The sequence below is a fragment of the Eleutherodactylus coqui genome, chromosome 5, assembly GCF_035609145.1.
Source record: "Eleutherodactylus coqui strain aEleCoq1 chromosome 5, aEleCoq1.hap1, whole genome shotgun sequence".
NCBI lineage: Eukaryota > Metazoa > Chordata > Amphibia > Anura > Eleutherodactylidae > Eleutherodactylus > Eleutherodactylus coqui.
In genome coordinates, this window is record NC_089841.1 from 180,980,425 (window position 1) to 181,004,641 (window position 24,217).

Genomic DNA, 24,217 nt, shown 5'->3' on the forward strand with positions numbered 1-24,217 from the left:
TCTGAACAGAGCTCATTCACTGTCATTAGTGACATGGACACCACACGGTCAGCCACGCTATTGTATACTCCAAATATAAGAGAAACAAACTGAACCTGTGTCAAAAGCGCATCAAAGTGGTGTCATTTCACTAATGACAGTGAATGATTCCGTCTCAATGACAAAACCCACAAGCGGAATCCAACAGCGTACACGAAACCCACTGTGTGAATACTCCCTAAGGGCTCAGTCACAAGGGCAACAATCCGCCTGTGTTTCTGTACGATGAGCCGGCCGCACTGCAGGTGCGGACGACTCTGCACCGACCGGTTAAAGAACACATGGCCGGCAATGGAACCGGTCGGTGCAGAGAGTCGTCCTCACCCGGTGCGGCCATCTTATCATACAGAAACACAGGCGGATCGGCACCCGTGTGACTGAGCCCTAATGCACTTGGGTGCACTGAAGCCGCACACTCCATGGACAAGATTGAGATGCCACACATAATATTTAATGTCGTTTATTTTGATTGTACTCCATACAATAGTTTTCATATCATTTAAACTGTGCATTTAGGATAAAACAAACTAACACTCCAAACAGTTTCATAAATATTAACAAGTCCATAAAAAGTGAAACCCTGTGTGATGATACTTTGCAGTTCTGTCCTAGACTATACTCAATAGATTCTGTTTGGCATGTCTACGATGTTCTATTTCAATGGTTTTCTTGGCAAAGAAAGTATAAAACATAATTTGATACAGTAATATAAGCGGTATTACATAACGCAGTAGCAAAGACCTCCAAGTAACCTCAGAGGAACAAACTGGACCATTTAAAAAAAGGCTGAGGGATAAAGAATAGAAAGAAAGAGGGTTACGGGGGTTGTTCCCTGTTCTAGTTATTTTGTTGCAGGAAGCGGACAGCTCTGTATATTGTGCCCTGTTCTCTTCAGGCCTGCACTTGGGCCACTGCACAATATACAGAGCTGCAGTAACCTGGGCCACAACACAGTGTATGTTTCCTGCAGCAAAACAGCGAGAAGTGGGATAACCCTTCTAACCCTCCGCCACATCACCTCACTAGTATTGGGGACCGTGCAAAAGTCATAGATGGTCTACTAAGTTTATTTTGCTATTCTTTAATATCTGTTTTCTCATTTTTCAGAAACTATACTAATACTCCTAAACAGTATTCAGGAATCACTGCTCTATATCTCATGTACAAAATAATCTGTTGTAGCAAGAAAGCAGGGTTACATAATGTATTTATATCATTTTCAATGCCATATATCCATATTAGTAGTAATCTGTGTATTCATCAATAGTCAGGGTGCGTTCACAAAAGCGCAGAGTGGCCCGTCATCTACACCACTACTAGTCAGGTGATGCCACTTCCACATCACCTGACCAGCGACAGCGCTCAGTAGCAGTGCCGGCTGATCCTGTGCGCTTCGCTTTTGGGCTCAGCAACGCGCAGTATTTCTAGGTGAGAGGAAGCTTCAGTGTAGATTGAAATCAGCTGCGTACCTGGACTGATTTAGAGTCAAAGTCTGGACCAATGGTGTGGATTTTGACCCAGTTTATGATGCAGAAAGGCTGTGTATTTTGCCACAGGATTTTTCTCTGCAGCATTTCCGTCATGTGTGAACGCACCCTGAAAGTGGTTTTCCAGGGAAATAGGTCAACCATACTTGATCAGCTGGCGACCATCGCTTGTGGTCCCGGCTGTTCAGTGGATCAGGTGCCCGTTTTCAGTGGAACTGGTACGGAGTGGAAGCTGCTGCTCTGACCCCTGTGTATTAGGCAGCACTGTCACTGAGTTTAAGGAGACCCCAGCCTGTAGTTACAAGTATCGGCCAATACACAGGGGTCGGAGCAGAAGCTTCCGCTGCATACCCCTCTGTGTTGTGGCGCTGACAGCAGGCAACTGATCGGGCAGGGTCCCAAGTGGTGAACCCCCTGATCGACTATTAATGAATAGTATTTCACACTGGAAAACCCCGTCAGTGTTGTTTTTATGTATTTCTATTTAATGAAGTTTTATACTGCAATGATAGTAATTTCATACGTCATCTGGGAACACAAAGAATCATCCTGATGTGGATGATGTGAACATTCTAGGGCTGCACAAGAAAGAAAATAATTTATGTACTAAAAAATGATACATTGTGAATATTTGGAGCGCAGAAACCTCTCGTAACATCAATGTGCATGGTTTTGTTTCATGAAGAAATACGGAACACACAGGAATTCAGTAACAGAAACAGAAATTCATTCTGAGATTTTCTCTTACATGCCATGTATACGTCTTCTCAAAATAGATCCATGAATACATGTTTAAAGGTAAGTCTATGCTATATACATATTGACAACTACACTTGCTAATCTGGTATTTTGTAGAACTGCTAATATAAAGGAGGTAAATAGTGAGGAAGAACCCAAATTATCTTTAGCCATTCTAGCTTAATTGATTCTGATGCATTTCATTTCATTTGCCGAATGCTAAAGAATGAAGTTTTATAATACATAAAATCTACAGACTTGGAATTTAGATTATAGTACAACTCCACAGTAGTGGGTTTAGTTGTGCAGAATGAATTCTGGATGAAAAAATATGTATTTTGGGAGAAACATAACAAGAATGTTGTTATTATGCCTTACAGGCATAATAACAAAATTATTTTCACACTAGCATTTTCATTTCCGTCATGGGAACAGCAACATGTAAAGAATATGGTTCAGTTTTGAAGTCCATAGAAATATATTGAAGCTGAAGGTCTTCAGCTTTTTTATTTTCCATTTTTTAAAATTGGATCAAAAGACAGGCTGCTGTGCCTTTGTTTCTAGTTTTGGAAACAGAATACAGGTAGATCCTTTTTTTGATTGCATCGTACTTGTGGTTCTTCGATGAATGTGATGCAGTTGTTATCACTGTTGCCTTGCAATGCTGGGATCCTAGGTTTAAATATCAAGGGCAACATCAACTTTTAAAACCTCCATATAGCCATCACCCTTGGTCAGATTTGAACCTACAACTCTAAGACTGCAAGGCAGCAGTGCTAATGACTGAGCCACCAAACATGTACTTTCACTGCCAGAGCAATAGAAAAAAAAAGAAGAAACACAAAGAGAACATAAAAAGCCAATACAGACATTATCCTTGGTCAGATTTGAACCTACAATTCCACCACTACAAGGCAGCAGAAGAATGAACACAACGACATCATGCAACCTCCATGCAGATGTTGTCCACAGTCAGACATGAACCTAGAACTCCAGTGTTATAAGGCAACAGTGCCAGCCACTGAGCCATCAAGCTTCTTGATTCTTCCTCCTCCTGCTCTTTCCTTCTCCGAAGGAGAAAGAGAAGATATTCTTCTCCACCCCTTCACTTTCTTCTTCTTTTCCTTCTTCCTCCTCTTCAAGGATAAAAGAAGAAAGAAAAAGCATGATAGCTTAGTTATTACCACTGCTGCCTTGCTGCACTGAGGTCCTGGGTTCAAATTTGACAAAAGACAACATCTGCATGGACTTTGCCTATTCTCTTTGTGTTCCTTGCTCTCCTCCAGAGAACAAAGAAGAAAGTGTGGTTACTCAGTTGTTAGCACTGCTGCCTTGCAGTGCTGGAGTTTCAGGTTCAAATCTGACAAAAGGTGTTGGCTGTACGACGTTTTTCAAAGTTGGTGTTTCCCCTGATGAGATCTGAACCTAGAATCCTAGCACTAAAGTAACAACTGAGGCACATTCATTGAAGAACAACTGCCACCACCTACTTTAAAAGTTGAAAAAAGTATGTAAACAGAAAGCTTGCAGATACTTTTCACTGCACTGATATCTGCTTTTAATAAAACGTGATCAGTCGAAAAAATGCTAGTGTGAACATAGCCATATTCATACTTCTGTTTTGCAAGCACACAACCAACACACTGTAAATAATACATCTCTTAATAACAAATTTTGCGCCATCATTTAACAAGCATACAAAAGAACATAGCTGCGCTTTTTTTCAGTTATACCTCCATCAACCGCTTCGGAATAGTACTGCGCATGGCAAAACCCCTTAAAGAGGAGTGAAGACTATTTTAAAGCACCATTGGCTAATTCCCTGTGGCATCTCAGTTTAGTCTACAGAAGCTTTGGGCCAGAGATGTATTACTGGGGTGCCATTGCCATGCACAAGGAATCCGATTGCTGATCCTTCCCAACGTTTTCAGGTCGGAGACAAATAGCCAGCCTCTGTAGATAAATGACAAACAGAAAGCAAGAGACTAAGAATCAGCGAGCAACAAAAATACTGTATATAAAGCAAAATTGGTCTATCAATTAAAGCCTCATTTCTTATGTATTAGGGTGACTACCCAATACATTTTTTTTTCACTGCAAAATTTGCAGTGTTTTTTTTCTGCAGGGGTCTATGGGACTTGTAATGTTAAAATCGCGATCGCGCAAAATTGCGATTTTAACAAAATGTGGTGGGTAGTCACCCTTACTGAGCATTGCCCATGGTATATTATTAGCCAACACTGATTAATAATGTAATTTACTGCATCTATAGAACAATATTTAGTCCATAGGAGAATGTGTATTTATCTAAAAAGATGCCAATTGTTTATATTGTTCCACACATTCAGAGAGTTGGGGAAAAAAAAATTTTTTTTTCTATTTTTCAACTAAATTATTATGATATTTTTTATTTATGAATAGGGTAACTTATATTTCTAATGTTTACTTAGCACTATTATATAACATACATAGTTGTGTGGCAATATTGATTGCAATAGCCTATTTATTGGCATGCTGCTATGCAAATTCTGGATCTCACAATCTAGCATATGACTTGCCACTACCTAACTAGCATATTGCTTGTCAGCCTTCATATTATGCATTCTTCTGTCAATACTTAAATACACAGTAGATCTGAAAGATGTTAGAACATGGAAACAGTCCTTACATGTGGATCCGGAGTATAAATATTATATATATATATTATATATAATCTTCCTACTCCATATCCATATGTTCAGACTAAGCTTCAACAATGTAAGGCTTCTTTCCCACTAGCGTATATCAGACATCCGTTTTCACATCCGGCTGATATATTACGCTGTGATCTGATGCATTGGATTCCAATGCATCAGATCACATGGCCATATTCCTGAGACGTTAAAGCACTCAGCCAGGCCAATATAGCGCCAGGCGTTTTTACGTTGGGCCCAAAAGGTAGTCCTGGAACTATCTTTTGGGCCGGAATACGTCGCCCGCTGCATAGGCTCCTATGGGAGCCCATGGCAGTAGCCGCAGGTGGGGGGTAGTTTAGCAGCGGGGCTGCTAAACACCCTCCCTCTACTCTCCTCCCCCATGCAGGCTTACCTGTCCTCTCCTTCTCGCTGGCTCTCTGCAATGGGAGAGGGCGGGACAGGGGCGGAGCTAAGCACAGTCCCATCCCGCCTCCCCCATTGATGGCTGTGGACAAGGGGCTGGATGTGGGCGGAGCTAAGCTCCCACCCTCTCCCTGCCCCTTGTCCATAGCTATCAATGGGAGGAGGCGGGATGGCGCTTATCTCCACCCTCTTCCCACCCCCTCCCATTTCAAAGAACGAGTGGGAAGGAGAAGAGAGGTGAGCCTGTGATGGGAAGGGAGGGAAAAGGGGTGATGGCATGGTAGACTCGGCACATATGCTCCGGGACCCATGCTATCTGAACAGGTGCACAAACGTTTGATTTGTGCGCCTGTTCACCAATTTTATCTTTCCCAACATAGCGTATATTGGCCGGCCGTGAAAACGGCCGGCTGATATACGCTTGTAGGAAATAAGCCTAACAGAGGTAGACCGTATTTTTTCTACGTCCTTTATATATAATTTTACTGATGTGTAGAGATGAGCGAGTATACTCGCTAAGGCACATTACTCGAGCGGGTAGTGCCTTAGCCGAGTATCTACCCGCTCGTCTCTAAAGATTCGGGGGCGGGCGGAGAGCGGCGGGGGAGAGCAGGGAGAAACGGAGGGGAGATCTCTCTCTCCCTCTCTCCCCCTCGCTCCCCACCGCAACTCACCTATCACCTGCGCTGGCCCCCGAATCTTTAGAGACGAGCGGGGAGATACTCGGCTAAGGCACTACTCGCTCAAGTAATGTGCCTTAGCGAGTATACTCACTCATCTCTACTGGTGTGCAGATGTTTCAGAGCTCTAAAGTTATCTCTAGCTATATATATATACACACCCATTCTGAAACATCAGCAAACCAGTAGAATTATATATAAAGTAAGTCGAAAAAATTATGTCTATTTGTGTTACATCGTTGATCCAAATACTTTTCTTGCAAAAATGAACAGTTTAATACAGAAACCATTTTGCATTGTGAACTGTTACCTGTTTGAGTGATCCTGGAGTCCATACTAGTTTATAAACCATATATACTGGAATCCAGATGAAGGATGATGCCCCAATTAGGTATCCAACTGAAATGGTCCATTCAGGATATTTGTAGTCAAATAGCATCAAAGGTGGCTGATCTATAAACGAGCTTACTATGATAAACTAAAGAGAAGGGCAAATGTTATGATAATATGGTACCACATTATGCCAATATATGCCAGCAAACAAATCATCTTAGCAATAGTTCGTCAGAGCTGTGTGTGTGACGTGCATGTAGCAGAGCTGTGTGTGATGTCTGGGGATCACAATGGATGTAGCATGCAGCAGAGCTGTGTGGCGCATTGTATCACCAGAAACACTGGTACTATAATTCCCTAATAATTACTAGTTTGTTTATATACGTCAACTGTATCTTGTCTGCTACAGTCCTTGCACAAGTAAGGCCGGCTGCACACAGGCATAAGCATATTTCCGTGTGCATTTGCGCTGTACACTTGTGTGATAGATGTTGATATTTTGTGTGCGTGTGCCTATTTTACTGTATTGATTTCAATGGGCAATTAAGTTTAATTACTTTAATATGTGCTACTTTCGTGTAAAATGCACACGAAAATAGAATATGCTGCACAATGTAATGTGTATGCAAAATACGCTCATGTCAACAAACCCATTGAAATCAACGGATTCCATTCGCTGCATATTGCGTGCAAACTTTGCACATGTAATACGCAGTGCAATAGCGTTCCTGTGAATAAGCCCTAAAGCGGGAAGTAATGATGTATTTTCATTTGTGGATCTGCATACAATTAAATAGTTAGTCTTTATAAGGGACGAGCATTTAACATGTTCTCTTTATTGACAATCACTGTAATATGAAAGGGAAATATACTTACAGCCAGAAAGGCGGGACTAATTGCCACCCAGCAAACTCTCCAGTATATCCCAGGAGTAAAGCCTAGCATGGCCTTCACATCATTACAAAACCTTTGGATTCCTGTGAATTGAGCATAACATTAGTTTCAACCAATCTTCCTACTAAATGATGGCCTTAGAATATTGGTGGAATTCTCTATAGATATATTTATGGAAGGAAATACTGCATGCCATCAACTTGTGTGATATGGATAATGAATAGAGATGAGCGAGTATACTTGCTAAGGCACATTACTCGATCGAGTAGTGCCTTAGCCGAGTATCTCCCCGCTTGTCTCTAAAGATTCGGGGGGCGGGGAGCGGTTGGGGTGAGCGGGGAGGAACTGAGGGGAGATCTCCCTCTCTCCCGCCCACTCCCCACCGCAACGCACCTGTCACCCGCACCGGCCCCCGAATCTTTAGAGACGAGCGGGGAGATACTCTGCTAAGGGACTACTCGCTCGAATAATGTGCCTTAGCGAGTATACTCACTCATCTCTAATAATTAATATTTAACCCTAAAGGACCTTGAGTCGTCCTCTACTGTTAAGTTGAAAACATTTGTGCTCAACATTTTTTATTAAAATGTTTTGGGAAAAATTGACAAACAGCTATGGCCATCATTAAAAGGGTTGTTCCACGAAAAATTGTTTTATAGTTATATACAGCTCATAATATAAACAATTTTGGTGTTTTAGTTATTTTAAAAAATGTCTCTATCCCCAGATAATCCAGGAATAACAGAATAGCGCCACCCGCTGTTTCTGTTCTGTGACCGGTCCACCTCAGTAAATGTTCTAAGGTGGTCACACATGCTCAGTCTTGCTTCCTTCTATGTTCCATTGGTTATACAGAGGTATCCCTAGTGTGCTGAGCCAGCTGTTTCTGAAGCTACAGTGACTTCTGTGCTAATAAAGCCTCATGTCCATGAGCAGATTTGATTTGCAGAATCCATGCGGGACACCCATGTGGGAGATCCGAAACTCAAATGGCCCATAGGGATGCATGGGCGGCCGCAAATTAATTAATGCATGCAGATTTGATTTGAGGACCTTTCAGTCTGGAAAACAAATCGCAGCATGCTCCATTTTTTTGCGGATCCCATTGAAGTCAATGGAAGCCATGCAATCTGCGACACACCTACTGCGGGCTCCTAATGGCGGAATCCGACCCACCTGTGGACATGAGGCCTTAGAGTTCATGCTGGACAGTTACAATTGTAGTAATGTTATCTCACTCTCTTATAACCTTCTCAGCTTCTCCAACTCACCACACCAGGCAACCATCCACAAATCTCTGATAACCATATCTCTGATATTACGTGGGACAACCCCTTTAAAGCTGTCCATAGGTCTTGACACTCAGTTTTCTTAGGCTGCTGAATTGCAAGCCTGAGTAGTCATGCAGTGATACACCCCTTGTTTCATAAAGTTATAGGGTTACTAATACAGTAGTTGCAATAAGCAATATCACTACAGGTAAAAATGATCACAGAAGTGCTTGAATAATACTAACTTTACAAAAGACTGTCACCGGGTTCATGCTGGCCGAACCGCAAACAGCATGAAATCAGAACAAGAGCGTGCAGTGCAAACATGTATGCTTTATTCTTAAACCTTGCGGCTCCCTGCTAGCCTCTCCCAGCCTAGACCACCTAGATCAACAGATCTCTGTTTTTTATGTACAGGGAGAAAACTGTCAATCTAGGTGGTCTGGGTGGAGAGAAATAGATGGGGCCCCACCCCTGTAACTCTGGGCCCTGTTCCGAACAGATTTTCAAAGTATGTTTTTTTCTGAAATACCACAATAGTTCAGAATAAAACATTTACTTCTGCAATATGAGTGCCAGTCCCAAGTTCATGCCTTTGGTTTGGGCAGCATGACCCTGGTAAAGGGTTATCTCCATAGACAACCTGTCAGCCCTGCTGGCGTATCTTGCATTATCCCTGAAATAACAATTCTGGAGCATCTTTTCTTTAGATTCAGTGCTGTGATGCTCTTTGTTGCTCCTCCTGGGGATATATGAATAAATTGACAAATGGGTGTTACCAGTTGTCAGTTTATTTATACAATAACTGTAGAGATGAGCTAACATGCTCGTTTAAGGCTGATGCTTGACAGAGCATCGGTCTTTTCGAGTAACTGCTTACTCATCGGAGAACTCTCCCCCCACTCCCACCGCCGACCCCCCCCCCCCCCCCGCATGGTGCTCCGACGTGCTCGCTCATCTCTAATTAACAGTAAGAATAACCGATGAACTCCACATTGCACAGTTCAAAAAGGTGACTAAGAGAGGCTTTAGCATTGTTCTTTAAGAAGTCAGTGTTACTCAAAGGATAATTAGAGCATGTCATTGACAGCAGACCACACAAAAACCATATAATTGTGCAACAGAATATTGAAACACAACACACATTTAAAGTTAAACCATTTGTCTTACCATAGAACCAAGACACAGCAATTGCTTCTAAGAATACAACTGCGATAATGGAACAGCCAGCCCCAAATTCTTCTAGAAGCTTCACTACGTATGCTCCTCCCTAGTAAAATGACATGATAATTGCATCAAGAGTAATGTGAACATAATACACTTAGGGCTTACTAACACGTAAAATACGCAGTACACCGCAAGTACGCATGTTACATTCCCTTGCCTACATTGGCGCTTATTAACCGCGTAATACCCACCAACATAGAACATGCTACGCTTTTTTCACACATGTGAAAAAAACGCAGGTGTGAGTAGACCAATAGAATTCAATGGGCTTTTAACGCTGTGTATTACATGTGTGATGCGCAGGCGACATGCTCCAATGTGAGTGAGCCCTTATATACTACATTTATGAGCACAGAACTGAAACCTGAACTGAGTAGGTTTTCGGCCTTGTTCACACGACTGTATATAAGCAGCTATTTAGCTGCGTCCAAAAATCGTGACCATCTGAAGCATTGGATTTCAATGTATTCATTGAGATAAGTGACGTTGAAAAATTGCGCTGGCAAAAATAGAACATCGGCAGCCGTTTTCCGTCACAGATTTTATACACTGTGTCCAAAGATAGGTCTTGCCCTGTGTTTGTCCGCGATACGCTGGAAGCTCCCATAGACTCCTATGGGCGCTGATAAAAAAGGGAGGGGGAGGGACAGCTGGCTCTATTTAAGCATTAACAGTCATCCCAAGGATTTCTACCGATCGAGGGTTTCCACACTGCAGCCGCCCGTTTGAACGGCAGAAAGAACTTGGCTAAAGATGGGGACTTGATCACAGCTATTCTTCATTCATGCGATTTATTTATATATATATATATATATATATATATTTTTTTTTTATTTTTTTTAATTAATTAATTTTTTTTCAGTGCAGACGGCCGAACTTAAAAACGCATACGGTCGTGTGAAAGAGGCCTTAACCTCGTTTTTGGAGGGACTTGTCTCTGATAATGATCCTGCCTCTACCAAAGTATATAATGGGTTGTATTAGTTATGGCTTCTATGAGACTGAAACGGTCCTGATCATCCTCAATAAAATCTCTTATGTATGGTTCTGAAAATCAGGTATTCATATGGGAATACTAGTTGAAATCATGTAGTAATTTGTGCTGCATAGTATCATTGTATATGATTGCAGTATTTCAAATGCCATCCTACCTGAGTTAAAGTGCTGAGCGATCCAGTAAAGCAGACTGTGACCAAGCCAAGGACAAACAGCTCTCTCCTCTTGCCCAAAATGTGTGGGTATTCATCCATGATTGCAGTTATTACCGCTTCCAGGCCTCCAAACTAATCATAAGATAGAAAACAACTGTCATTTTTTAAATGTTTTGATCGGTGGAAGTCTGAATACTGCGAGCCCCGCGGAATGATCAGATTTAACAGACAGAGGTGCTCAGCTTTGCGGTTTGTCGCTTCAGATACTGTTGTGGTTTATAAAATGTCTCTAGCCTGTATATTGATTAAATCCTTTAGTCTCTTCAGTGATTGTGGGGACCCCAGCAGCAGGACCCCATAAGTCTACTTTTTTTGACACACCGAGGACTGACAACTGAACAACATAATTTTTCCTAGGATTCAGAAATATTGAGATTTGTATTCCTGCTGAACATAGAATAAAACACAATGCTATTATTAAAATGCAACGGAGAATTAAACAGTTTACAAAGTTGTTTCACTTTTTACTACTATCCAAACTAGAAAGTTGTAAAAGGGGGATTTCCTTTATCCTCTTAAGATTCAGCAATTTTGGAGATTTTTTTTCTCCACTTTTCAAAAACCATGACTTTATTTTTCCATCAACATGAGGCCCTAAGTCCTTGTTCATTGCGTGGCGAGCTGTATATTTTATTAGCACCATTCTGGTATATGTGCATTGTAGAAATGTTCTTAATTTTTGGGAGGGACAGGGTGAAAATACACATCAGTTCTGCCTTTATGTGTTTTTTTTAAGGTGTTCATCCTGCAGTATAAATGACATACCTTTTCTTGCAGGTCGGTATGATTACAAGGATATGAACGTCACTTTTTTTTAGGTTTTTCCACAACAATAAAACCTTTTTTCTGTTGGTGGTGGGGGAAATAATTAAATTTTAGCATCACTGCTAGTGATGAGCGAGCATACTCGCTAAGGGCAATTGCTCGAATGAGCATTGCCCTTAGCGAGTATCTGCCCGCTCGGGAGCAAAGGTTCGGCTGCCGGCGGCGGGCAGAGAGCTGCGGGGGAGAGCGGGGAGATCTCTCTCTCCCTCTCTACCCCCCGCTCCCATCTGCTGACTGCCGCAACTCACCTGTCACCCGCGCCGGCAGCCGAACCTTTTCTCCCGAGCGGGCAGGTACTCGCTAAGGGCAATGCTCGATCGAGCAATTGTCCTTAGCGAGTATGCTCGCTCATCTCTAATCACTGCATTCAGAGAACCAAAATATCTCCACTGACGGAGCTGTGTGAGGGCTTTGTTTTGTCTGACGAGCTGAAGTTTTTAGTGATGCCATTTTGGGGGAACATTTATTTTTAACACATTTCTTTTACATGGGACGATTATCGTTCTGGTTGTTCAAAACCCTTTGCTCCCGCAGGATTTTAAATTATAATCATCTCGTGTAAAAGTATGCCGAAACCGAATGACTGGACTAGAATCATCCAGTTGTTCAGTTTAAGGGTGAGCACCCACTGGCGTTTGCGTTTCCCGCGAGAAAAAAACGCAGCGTTTTCGCCGCGTGTCCCGCGTTTTTTCCGCGCGTTTTTCGCGGCGTTTTCGCGGCTTTGCCATTAATTTCCATGGAGAAAAATAAGGACACATATGCAACTGACAGTTCCTATGTTAAAAACGCAAACGCAACGCAAAAAAAACGCCAGTGGACAGGAACACATGTTATCTCTATGCCTGTGCAGGAAAAACGCAAAACGCAAAACGCAAAACGCAGGTAAAAAAACGCCAGTGGGTGCTCGCCCTTAAGCAGCTTAAAATCCTGAATGCCGATCGTTCAGTGTAAACAGCAGCCGTTCAGTACTGAACCACCGCTGCTTACAGTAAATGGGGAGGGCCGGGGGAGAGCAGGGAGAGAACTCTCCTCCAGCTACCCCGACCCTTACTGGCCACTCTGTGAACGATCCAGCAATACTCGCTCATGTGTAAAAGCATGGGAGCGAGTATATATGGGGATGATTGTCAGGCATCGTTTGCCCGTCACTTGTCCCATGTAAATAACAGTAGCCGAGTGATGTGCCCAGATATCTCCCTGACAAGTGAATGAAGCGGTGGTCACACAGCGCATCGTAACTCTATTCAACTAGGGGACTTGGTGATGCGACCTTCTCGTGTTTTCTGGGGGTCCTAGTGGTCAGACCTCTAGCAATCAAATATTTATCACAATGTACCTCCAGCATTTAATGGAGGATAGGTAAACATCGGAGTCGAATGTAAAGGTTATTGCCAGAACCCTCCCTTGAAAATGTATTAAGAATATTTTCTAAGTTATACAAAATGTTTGGTTGCATCCTCAAAAATCCAGGTTTAGTTCAAGACTACTTCTGTGCTGTCAGTAAAGACCTAATTTGATCATTTCATAATTTTAGTACGATAGGAAAAAGAATATGAATTTGACGGTATATGAGTTGACTTACTGTACTGTCCAAACCAAGAGTGATCATCATCAGAAAAAATATAATGGCAAAGAATGTTGAGCCGACCATGTTAGCGATTGCTTCCGGGTATGTTATAAATAAGAGACTAGGTCCTATCAAGACAAATGCAATGCGTATTAAAGAATATTCTTACTGCATGGTTAAATAACACATTGTGCTGTAACTGATGAGAAATAAAGACTCCAGTTTTATTTATTACATCTACATACTATAAATGTAACATTTTCATCTTTGCAAATGTATCTGTTGGAACATTAGGTGGGGACCCACAGTGCCACAAACCAATTTGGCCTGAGGCTCCAATGATGTGAGGGGGAAAAAAAATCGCTGCATGTCGTAAAATGCAATACCTGATAAATATGTTGTTGTGTTCCCCCTCACCTCTGTGATTTTAATTTAGTTTAAAGTAAGATAGTGTAGGTTCTGATAGACTTATGCGTCTTGGCAAAATGCTAAACTAACACCTGCATTTTATTAGTGTGAATCAATAGTTCCTTTATGCAGTTTGCTATAGACTTCTGGGGTAGCCCAAGATGTCAGCCAATGTGACCCACTGTTGAAATACAGGGCAACCCACTGCTATGTCAGTGTGAGTTGTAATCCTGTATTGTGGGACGCACTCATCTATTGGCTGGCTTCTGTGGTATCGTTCACATTGCGGATTTGGTTGTCTGCAGTCACTCTTCGCCAATCTGGGCTGGGTTGAGTGGGTGACTGCATATAAGTCTGCAGTGGACAATTTAGCTCCTCCGGTTTATAGTCTGGCTTGCTGCATTTTGTTAGGGTCTATGGCCATTGTGCCTACCCTATGGCCATTGTGCCAGGCTTATGGCGATCGGGCCTGCTCTGCACTTTATTAGATATTGCATTTTTGGCTCTTTTCAAGTGAAATATGTTTTTGTGTTCTCCCTCACCTCTGTGATTTTAATCTTTCCTATTGAAATCAATGGGAAACACTTACCAATCCTCCGACGCGTGTGAAGCAAGTGACGGAGGATTAGAATTCCAGAGAAGTGATGCAATGTGTTTTTGCATGAAAGACGCCTCGCATCCGTGCGCAAAACAGGCATTGAGAAGTGCCATATCGGGCCGAGTTTCTCAGCCCGATATCGTGCTTGTCCGTGTGAAGGTAGCCTCAGGATTATACACACTGTTGGGTTGCATTGTTGGCTGGCTCAAGTTTTTATACTGGTGAATTGTTCTGTTTTGATTTTTCTTTTGTTGGGGATGTACTTTTATTTACTAAAAAGTTGATTCAACATTAATTATATGAATATTAAATTAAAACAACTGTCTGTACCCACCTTTGTCCTTTGCAACATCTTCCACCTCAACATCACGCATTTCAGCCATATAACCTAGTACCGTGAAAATTACAAATCCTGATAGGAAGCTGGTCAAACAGTTGACTATACTGGTGATAATAGCATCTCTGGAAAACATTTAAAGTAGACACAGGGTCTGGTTACTGTCATTCTAATAGTACAAGTAGTTAAGATATGCCATTATTTTAATGTGGGTGAAAGAAAAAAACATATCTCTTTGGTGGCCTGTCTTAGTTGGTAGTTTGCTGGAAAAGAGACAGATGCATGTCAGAAAATAGACGGCTTATCGAGAAAGAAAAACTGTAGCAACAACACACCAAGTTATCAGTTTGAAAGTTGAAACTTAGTCGTAATTGGGTCTCCCAGTAGGCAATGGTCCTAAATATTCTTCCAAAGCAGTGATAAAATGGCTTAAAGGCAGCAAAATCTAAATATTGGAGGAGCCATCACAAAGACATGAATTTAAAGGGGTGTTCCAGGCAGCGCCGACTGTCTGTGCAGGGCTACACTGGGGTCGGAGCAGAAGCCGTCGCTTCGAACCCCTGTGTAATGGCTGGCGGTCGTAATTGCAGGCACAGCTCTCATTAAAATAACACATCATTGCAGTTACGAGCGTTGGCCACGACGCAGGGGTTGGAGCAGCAGCTTCTGCTTAAACCCCGGTGTTGCCTGCTCCTGACAGCCGGCGATGCCTGGAAGACCGTTTTAATCACAGTAATCCTATAGATATTTTGTAGCATAACCTGACTGATGTACATCAAACATGTCAGAATCAATGGGCATAAATATTGGTAAAATATTGTAAGACGTTTGTGGAAGGCTTCCCTAAACCCTAGATTCAAGTTAGAGTACTTTTGCAAGTAGCCTGATAGGGAGGGCCCTTTCATCTGGTGGAAATCAAAAGCCGAAAATGTATCCTGAATGCTCGTTACTCGGGACGAACACCACGCGGTACTCGAGTCAATTTTATTTCCCTTCACTGCATGTTTAGCGCCATTTTCTAGTCAATAAACATCCGGGGAAGGCATTACCACTTTCTGCTGTGACGTGGCAGCCCTCTACCCCCCACAGTAGTGAGTGGCTGGGCCGATCAGGTGACCGCCGAGTACTTAAACTGGTCCCGCTCGCGGCTCGCCTCAGACGCATGCTGGCAGAGGTTAGGGAAAGTGCTGATGCTTATACAGGGAAAGTGTTAGCGTAGGATAATCTCATCAAGAACCCCAACGGTCCTTCTTAGGGCTACTTCTCATCGTGTGCATTACAGTTGTGGCTGGCTGGGAGCAGTAGTGCACCCTTCCTTTTTTTTAAAGCATCTAGGCCTGTGCAGAGCATTATAGCTACACCATTCTCAGTCTGCAGTGCATTACGCAGCGTTTAGGGAAAGAGCTGCTGACATAGGGAAAGTTTTACAGTCAGTATCCTCTCTACAAGAACCCCAGCGGTCCTTCTTAGGGCTACTCCTCACCGTGTGCATTATAGTTGTGGCTGGCTGGGAGCCGTAGTGCACCCTTCTTTTTTTAACACATCTAGCCCTGTGCAGAGCCTTTCAGTTATACCGTTCTCAGTCTGCAGTGCATTAGACAGAGGTCTCACCGTGAAACAGTACTCTAATATTTCCTAGGCCACTGCAAACCATTTCAGTTATACCGTTCTCAGTCTGCAGTGCATTACGCAGAGTTTAGAGAAAGAGCTGCTAAGATAGGGAAAGTTTTACAGTCGGTATCCTCTCTACAAGAACCCCAACAATCCTTCTTAGGGCTACTCCTTACCGTGTGCATTATAGTTGTGGCTGGCTGGGAGCAGTGGTGCACCCTTCTTTTTTTTAACGCGTCTACCCCTGTGCAGAGCCTTTCAGTTATACCGTTCTCAGTCTGCAGTGCATTAGACAGAGGTCTCGCCACGAAACAGTACTCTTATATTCTCTAGGCGACTGCAAAGTATTTCAGCTCTGCCCCTTTCCTTGGGGGGGTTGAGATAGCCGCAGTTACCAGCACTATCCACTGACTTTAGAGTCTTCTCCCACTCCATACAGCCTCTCTTATCTACAAGTCTCTGTGAGCGGTAAATTACCCCTAGGTATCAGCACCTCCGGGTCACACCACTGCCTCTTTCCCTGTGCTACAACCTGCCACACAGATCCAATCCCCCTCCCAGGATGCAGACACGAGCGCCTCCCGGCCTGCACCCACACCCTCCCCTCCACGGTCCTCCACTCCATCCAGCAATGTCTCTCAGCGCAGCGTTCAGCTGTCGCTAACACAAGCGTTGGAGCGAAAGCGGAAATACGCCGCCACCCACCCACATGCACAAGCTTTAAATGTGCACATTGCCAAATTATTCAGCCTGGAGATGCTGCCGTACAGGCTTGTGGAAACGGAGGCTTTTAAAAACATGATGGCGGTGGCGGTCGTGCGCTACTCGGTCCCCAGTCGCCACTATTTTTCCTGATGTGCCATCCCAACCCTACACCAGCACGTCTCCCGAAACATCAACTGTGCCCTCACCAACACGGTTATTGGGAAAGTCCACTTAACGACGGACACGTGGACAAGTACTGGTGGGCAGGGACACTATATCTCCCTGACGGCACATTGGGTGAATTTGGTGAAAGCTGGGACCGAGTCAGAGCCTGGAACCGCTCACGTCCTACCCACCCCCAGAATAGTGGGTCCTACCTCGGTGCTGATATCTGCGGAGTTTTATGCCACCTCTTCCAAACACCCCCCTCCTCCTCCTCCACCTCTCAATTATGAAGTGTGAGCAGCACGTCGCCAGCAGTCGGTGTGGCGCTGCGCGGCAGCACAGCGGTGGGCAAGCGGCAGCAGGCCGTGCTGAAACTAATCAGCTTAGGTGACAAGAGGCACATGGCCCACGAACTGTTGCAGGGTCTGACAGAGCAGACCGAACGCTGGCTTTCGCCGCTGAGCCTTCAACCGGGCATGGTCGTGTGTGACAACGGCCGTAACTTGGTGGCGGTTCTGCAACTCGGCAGCCTCACACACCTGGCATGCCTGGCCCACGTCTTCAATCTGGTGGTTCAGCGATTTCTGAAAAACTACCCCCATTTGTCTGACTTGCTCGGCAAGGTGCGCCGCGTCTGCGGACATTTACGCAAGTCCACCATGGACGCTGCCAACCTGAGGACCCTGCAACATCGGTTTCAGCTGCCAGTGCACCGACTGCTGTGCGACGTGCCCACGCGCTGGAATTCTACGCTGCACATGTTGGCCAGGCTGTACGAGCAGCGTAGAGCAATAGTTGAATACCAGCTGCAACATGGGCGGCGGATTGGTAGTCAGCCTCCTCAATTCTTTACAGAGGAGTGGGCATGGATGGCAGACACCTGCTAGGTCCTCGGAAACTTTGAGGAGTCTACCCAAATGGTGAGCAGCGATGCAGCCATCATTAGTGTTACCATCCCGCTGCTTTGCCTGCTGAGATGTTCACTGCTAGGCATAAAAGCCGCCGCTTTGTGGTTAGAACAGGAGACGGGGGATGACAGTATGTCGGTTGATAGCCAGATCACCCTCATGTCTATATCTCAGTGCGTTTTGGAGGGGGAGGGGGGAGGAGGAGGAGGGGGAAGAGACAGCTGGCCACACTGCAGAGGGTACCCATGCTGCTTGCCTCTCATCTGTTTAGCGTGTGTGGCCTGAAGAGGAGGAGGATCCTGAAAGTCATCCTCCTAGTGAGGACAGCGATGTCTTGCGTACTGGTACCCTGGCACACATGGCTGACTTCATGTTAGGCTGCCTTTCCTGTGATCCTCACGTTAGATGCATTCAGGCCAACACGGATTACTGGGTGTACACCTTTCTAGACCCTCGGTGTAAGGAGAACCTTTCCACTCTCATTCCCGAAGAGGACAGCGGTACGAGAGTGATGCAATACCACAGGGCTCTGGTGAAAAAAGTGATGCTGAAGTTCCCATCTGACAGCGCTAGTGGCAGAAGACGCAGTTCCGAGGGCCAAGTAGCAGGGGAGGCGCGGAGATCAGGCAGCATGTTCAGCACAGGCAGGGGAACACTCTCCAAGGCCTTTGCCAGTTTTATGGCTCCACAGCAAGACTGTGTCACCACTCCCCAGTCAAGGCTGAGTCGGAGGGAGCACTGTAAGAAGATGGTGAGGGAGTACGTAGCCGATCAAACCACCGTCCTCCGTGATGCCTCTGCTCCATACAACTATTGGGTGTCAAAGCTGGACACGTGGCCCAAAAGGCTCAGTTAAAAGCAATGTTTTCGGAGAGCTGCCTTCAGGCTCTCTTACAAATAAAGCAAAAACGAGCTGTATATTTACAAAATGTTTATGGCTTTCACCTGCCCTCGGGGTTAAGCAATTTTTCAGGGGTACACTTGTACTCTTGGTACACCCATTTTTCAGGCCTTCGCCTATAATCTTAGCCAACAAATCTTTCCTGCCTTCACCTATCCTCTTGGCAAACCAATTTTTTCAGGTGTTCGCCTATACTCTTGCTACAGAAATGATTTCGGGGTCCGCCCATACTCTTGCTATTGAAAGATTTGAGGGGTCCGCCTATACTCTTGCAACAGAAAAGTTTCAGGGGTTCGCTCATAGTCTTGCTACAGAAATGTTTCAGGGGTTCGCCTATACTTTTGCAACAGAAAAGTTTCTGGGGTCCGCCTATACACTTGCTACTAAGAGGTTTGGGGGGTTCGCCTATACACTTGCTACTAAGAGGTTTGGGGGGTTCGCCTATACACTTGCTACTAAGAGGTTTGGGGGGTTCGCCTATACACTTGCTACTAAAAAAGGTTGGAGGGGTCCGCCTATTCACTTGCTACTGAAAGGTTTGAGGGTTTCGCCTAAACACTTGCTACTAAGAGGTTTGAGGGGTTCGCCTATACTCTTGCAACCGAAACATTTCAGGGGTCCCCCTATACACTTGCTACTGAAAGGTTTGTGGGGTTTGCCTATACACTGGCTACTAAAAGGTTTGAGGCATTCGCCTATACTCTAGCAACAGAAAAGTTTCACGGGTTCGCCTATAGTCTTGCTACACAAATGTTTCAGGGGTCCGCCTATACTCTTGCAACAGAAAAGTTTCAGGCGTCCGCCTATACACTTGCTACTTAAAGGTTTGAGGAGTTCACCTATACACTTGCTACCAAAAGGTTGGAGGGGTCCACCTATACACTTGCTACTAAAAGGTTTGAGGGTTTCGCCTATACACTTGCTACTAAAAGGTTTGAGGGGCTCGCCTATACTCTTGCAACCAAAAAGTTTCAGGGGTCCCCCTATACACTTGTGGGGTTTGCCTATACACTGGCTACTAAAGGGTTTGAGGGGTTCACCTATACTTTAGCAACAGAAATGTTTCAGGGGTTCGCCTATAGTCTTGCTACACAAATGTTTCAGGGGTCCGTCTATACTCTTGCAACAGAAAAGTTTCAGGGGTCCACCTATACACTTGCTACTTAAAGGTTTGAGGGGTTCAGCTATACACTTGCTACCAAAAGGTTGGAGGGGTCCACCTATACACTTGCTACTGAAAGGTTTAAGGGGTTCGCCTATACACTTGCTACTAAAAGATTTAAGGGGTCCGCCTATACTCTTGCAACAGAAAAGTTTCAGGGGTTCGCCTATAGTCTTGCTACACAAACGTGTCAAGGGTCGGCCTATACTCTTGCAACAGAAAAGTTTCAGGGGTCCCCCTATACACTTGCTACTGAAAGGTTTGGGCAATTCGCCTATACACTTGCTACTAAAAGGTTTGAGGGGTACGCCTATACTCTTGCAACCGAAAAGTTTCAGGGGTTCGCCTATAGTCTTGCTACACAAATGTATCAAAGGTCCGACTATACTCTTGCAACAAAAAAGTTTCAGGGGTCCGCCTATACACTTGCTACTGAAAGGTTTGAGGGGTTCACCTATACACTTGCTACTAAAAGGTTTCAGGGGTTCGCCTATACTCTTCCTACAGAAATGTTTCGGGTCCGCCTATACTGTGGGTGCACAAAGGTTTCCCATAGGGGCGTTTAGCAGTGTGGCACAAAAACACTGAATGACTTGGGCAGAAGTGTGGGCAAAGGTCCTGGGTGGGGTGAAACAGTGCCATGTGTGGGCACTCTGATTTCTTCATGTGTAACACGGTCTTTGAGTTTCATGGGCCCGCCTATGCTAGTCCTGAACTATACTTCTCAACAACTTTGATTCTGACTTGTTTGGAGAGTTCCTTAGTCTTCATATTGCTTGCTTAGTGGTGTTGCAGACACAGGAGCCTTTCAGGACAGATGCATTTATATCAACATCACGTGACAGATCATGTAACAATTTGATCGCACACCAAAAAGTGTGTATATTCCACTAAGTATGTGACTCTTGAAGTTGTACAGGTTGGACCAGACTCCTTTATTTAGTTGTTTTCATAACAAAATGGGTTAATGCAAATGTATTCACAACTTTTCAGTTTTCATTTATTTATTTTTATAAACAAGGTGTGATGATCTTTAGGCACCCTGTACACGGGCGGAAATTCCGCGGCGGGATTTCCTGCAGAATTTCCACCTCTGAAAGCTGCCATAGGATTGTGTTAGAAAATGCAATCCTAGGCAGACGGCCGCGATTTGTCCGCACGAAATCACACGCAGAAAGCAAATCGTGGCATGCTCTATTTCTGTGAAGGGCTCAAAGAGCCCCGCACAGAAATGTCACTCACCGGCTCCGCTCTGCGCATGCGCCAGCTGGCCGGCAGCCGGCACATCAAAGAGCCGGAGCCACGGGAGAGGTGAGTGCCGCGCTGGTCCCTGCAGCGGCTTGGGTCGGGTCCCATTGCAAGAATTCTCGCAGAGGGATCTGTCCCGGCCGTCTGCAGGCAGCCTTATTTATATAGTGCCAACATATTCCACAACACTTTACAAATGAGAAGATACATAATATTAAACTAATAAACAATTTGTACAATAGAAGTGAGGGCCCTGCTTACAATTCATGTGGAAATAGGGGAGACACAAGTGTACAAGTGCTTGTTCTGTACAATGATCTGGTCATCTATTCTAGATAGGGCAGTATACATAAAGCTGTATGAGCTGGTCACCAGCCAGTATCTGTGTATTTACAGATATGAAGTGCATTAAGGGTGCACTGTCACAGTGTTCAGTGACAAGTGTACTCCCCGCAAGGCTGAAGAACTCCCCTGCCACAGCTCTCACAGCTGTGACAGCTCTGGCAGGGGATTCTTTACTTCCTCTGGGGATGAAGAAATCCTCTGCCACAGCTGTCACAGAGGATTGCGATGTTCTCCCATTGCTTTCAATGGAATCGGCGCTTCTCCGGCCCCATTAAAAGCAATGGGATGCCGGCAAGCCCTGCAGGGATTTTCGGGGAAGAGCTTTAAATATAAGCCCTTTGCTGAAAATTATCCCTAGAATGTGTTAAAAATGAAAAAAAAAATAGGGCCGAGCGCTGCCTGTGATTGGCTGAGCATTGTGACAAATCCCAGACAGTGCTCAGCTGTCATTCAATGAATGGCTAAGCGCTGCCTGTGATTGGCCAATCAGATACAGGCTTTTCAGCAGCCGAGGATTTTAAATCCCTGCCTGCTGAAAAAACTTCATTACAGTGACGGGACCCAAGTTGCTTGACGTGCCTGAGCCCCGACAGCGGCGGAGAGGTGAGTATTTATTTATTTCTATTTTTTTTACACCAGATATGAATGATTTTCAGGGAATGGCTTATATTTCAAACCCTTCCCTGAAAACCACTGCAGGGGTGTCGGCATCCTATTGCTTTCAATGGGACCCCAGCGATCCCATTAAAATCAATGGGAGAGCTTTGTGATCCTCTGCCACAGCTGTCACAGATTTCTTCATCCGTGTGACAGCTATGACAGCTGTGGCATAGGATTCTTTACTTCTCGTGGGGAGTCACTGAAGAGCAGAGAGGTGAGTATGTGTGTGTATATATATATATATATATATATATATTTTTTTTTTTTATTTTTATTTTTTTACACAAACCAGGGATGATTTTCAGGAAAGAACTTATATTTCAAGCCCTTCCCCGAAAATCACTGCAGGGGTTGCTGGCAGCCCAATGCTTTCAATGGGCACGGACTTGCATTCACGTGTGTTTGTGCATGTACGTGGGTGCACGGTTTTATGCGCACCTATGTACGCACATGCTCAGGTGAATGCACCCTAAGGTGTATGAGGGATACTGTGATCAAGTTCTAAGGGAAAATGTAAAAGGAGGTAAATAGGGAAGAGTCAAATTAAGGATGTGATCGGCCTCCCTAAGGAGAGGTGTTTTTAGGGCACGCCTAAAACTGAGTACTGATGATTAACCTTATTGTCTGGAGCAGCTAAGAAACATTTTTGCAGACAGGAGTGAGGGTTTGGACTATGAAGGAACTAAATCTAAGGCCACTCTCGCACATGCATTCAGAAAACAACACTCGAAATCGCGTCAATTTTACAGCAATTTTGATCGACTCTTTTTACCGCACCCCTACATAGTGATGGTTGATGAGGTACCTTAAAAATTTGAAAACGTGAAAATAAAACAGACGGCGCTTGAAAATCACAGTGTTAGAAACGCTATGTTCGAGTGCAGGTCTGCAAGGCCTCATTTAACTCAATGGGAGAGTTGTACCGCGATTAGCGTTTCGCTCAGGGTGTCGTGCTAATTCCGGCAAGAAGCGGCCGGTGTGAGAGCAGCCTAAGACTATTAACATAACAGAGAGTACAGGTAGGGTAGTAGACAGAGATGCAGGAAGATTTAATTCCATTACGTATTTTGACAAAACAGGAAAAACACCACGGGGGTAAATACTTTTGTATGGCACTGTATATTTATTATATAACTTATAAAATAGCTTTACAGAACAATACGTTTTAGACAGAAAAGCGACTGAATTACAGTCTAAGGGCGCATTCACACGATCGTATATCGGCTGGGTTTTCACGCCCAGCCGATATACGGCGTCTCTCTCTGCAGGGGGAGGAGGCTGGAAGAGCCGGGAGCAGTGCTCTGAGCTCCCACTCCCTCTTTGCCTCCTCTCCACCCCCCTGCACTATTTTCAATGAGGAGAGGTGGGACGGGGGCGGAGCCAATTCCCAGAACTTAGCCCCGCCCCCATTTCGCCTCCTCTCATTGCAAATAGTGCAGAGGGGTGGAGAGGAGGCAGAGGGGGTGGGAGCTCAGAGCATTGCTCCCGGTTCTTCCAACCTCCTCCCCCTGCAGAGAGAGACGCCGTATATCGACTGAGCGTGAAAACCCAGCCGATATACGGTCGAGTGAATGCACCCTAATACAATCACTGTTAAAGAAAAAAAATCAAGCACCTAGAAGAAGTTGTCAGAATCGACTGAAGCTTTTTAAGTGTGATTGTATCATTAAAATAAATAAGTGACTATAATGTACGAGCAAAAAGATAATTTATGGCAGAAAACTGAACACGTGAAGGGAGGCTCTAGTACCCTGTTGTACCGCCTCTAGCTTGTATACAAGATGTGATATGAGCAGGCA

At 44.5% G+C, this 24,217-nt stretch overlaps 1 protein-coding gene across 1 annotated transcript in view; it reads right to left on the minus strand.

Annotated features, from left to right (window-relative positions):
- Positions 1-3,262: 3,262 nt before the first annotated feature.
- The window catches only part of LOC136628885 (sodium-dependent serotonin transporter-like), a 68,190-nt gene continuing 47,235 nt past the window's right edge, over positions 3,263-24,217 (minus strand). Inside the window, exons 7-14 of the mRNA XM_066604978.1 lie at positions 14,711-14,838; positions 13,386-13,498; positions 10,919-11,050; positions 9,711-9,810; positions 7,252-7,352; positions 6,353-6,520; positions 4,152-4,217; positions 3,263-3,400 (exon numbers count right to left, since the gene is read on the minus strand). Coding sequence (XP_066461075.1) covers positions 3,263-3,400; positions 4,152-4,217; positions 6,353-6,520; positions 7,252-7,352; positions 9,711-9,810; positions 10,919-11,050; positions 13,386-13,498; positions 14,711-14,838 — 946 coding nt within the window. The remainder of the gene's footprint in view (positions 3,401-4,151; positions 4,218-6,352; positions 6,521-7,251; positions 7,353-9,710; positions 9,811-10,918; positions 11,051-13,385; positions 13,499-14,710; positions 14,839-24,217) is intronic.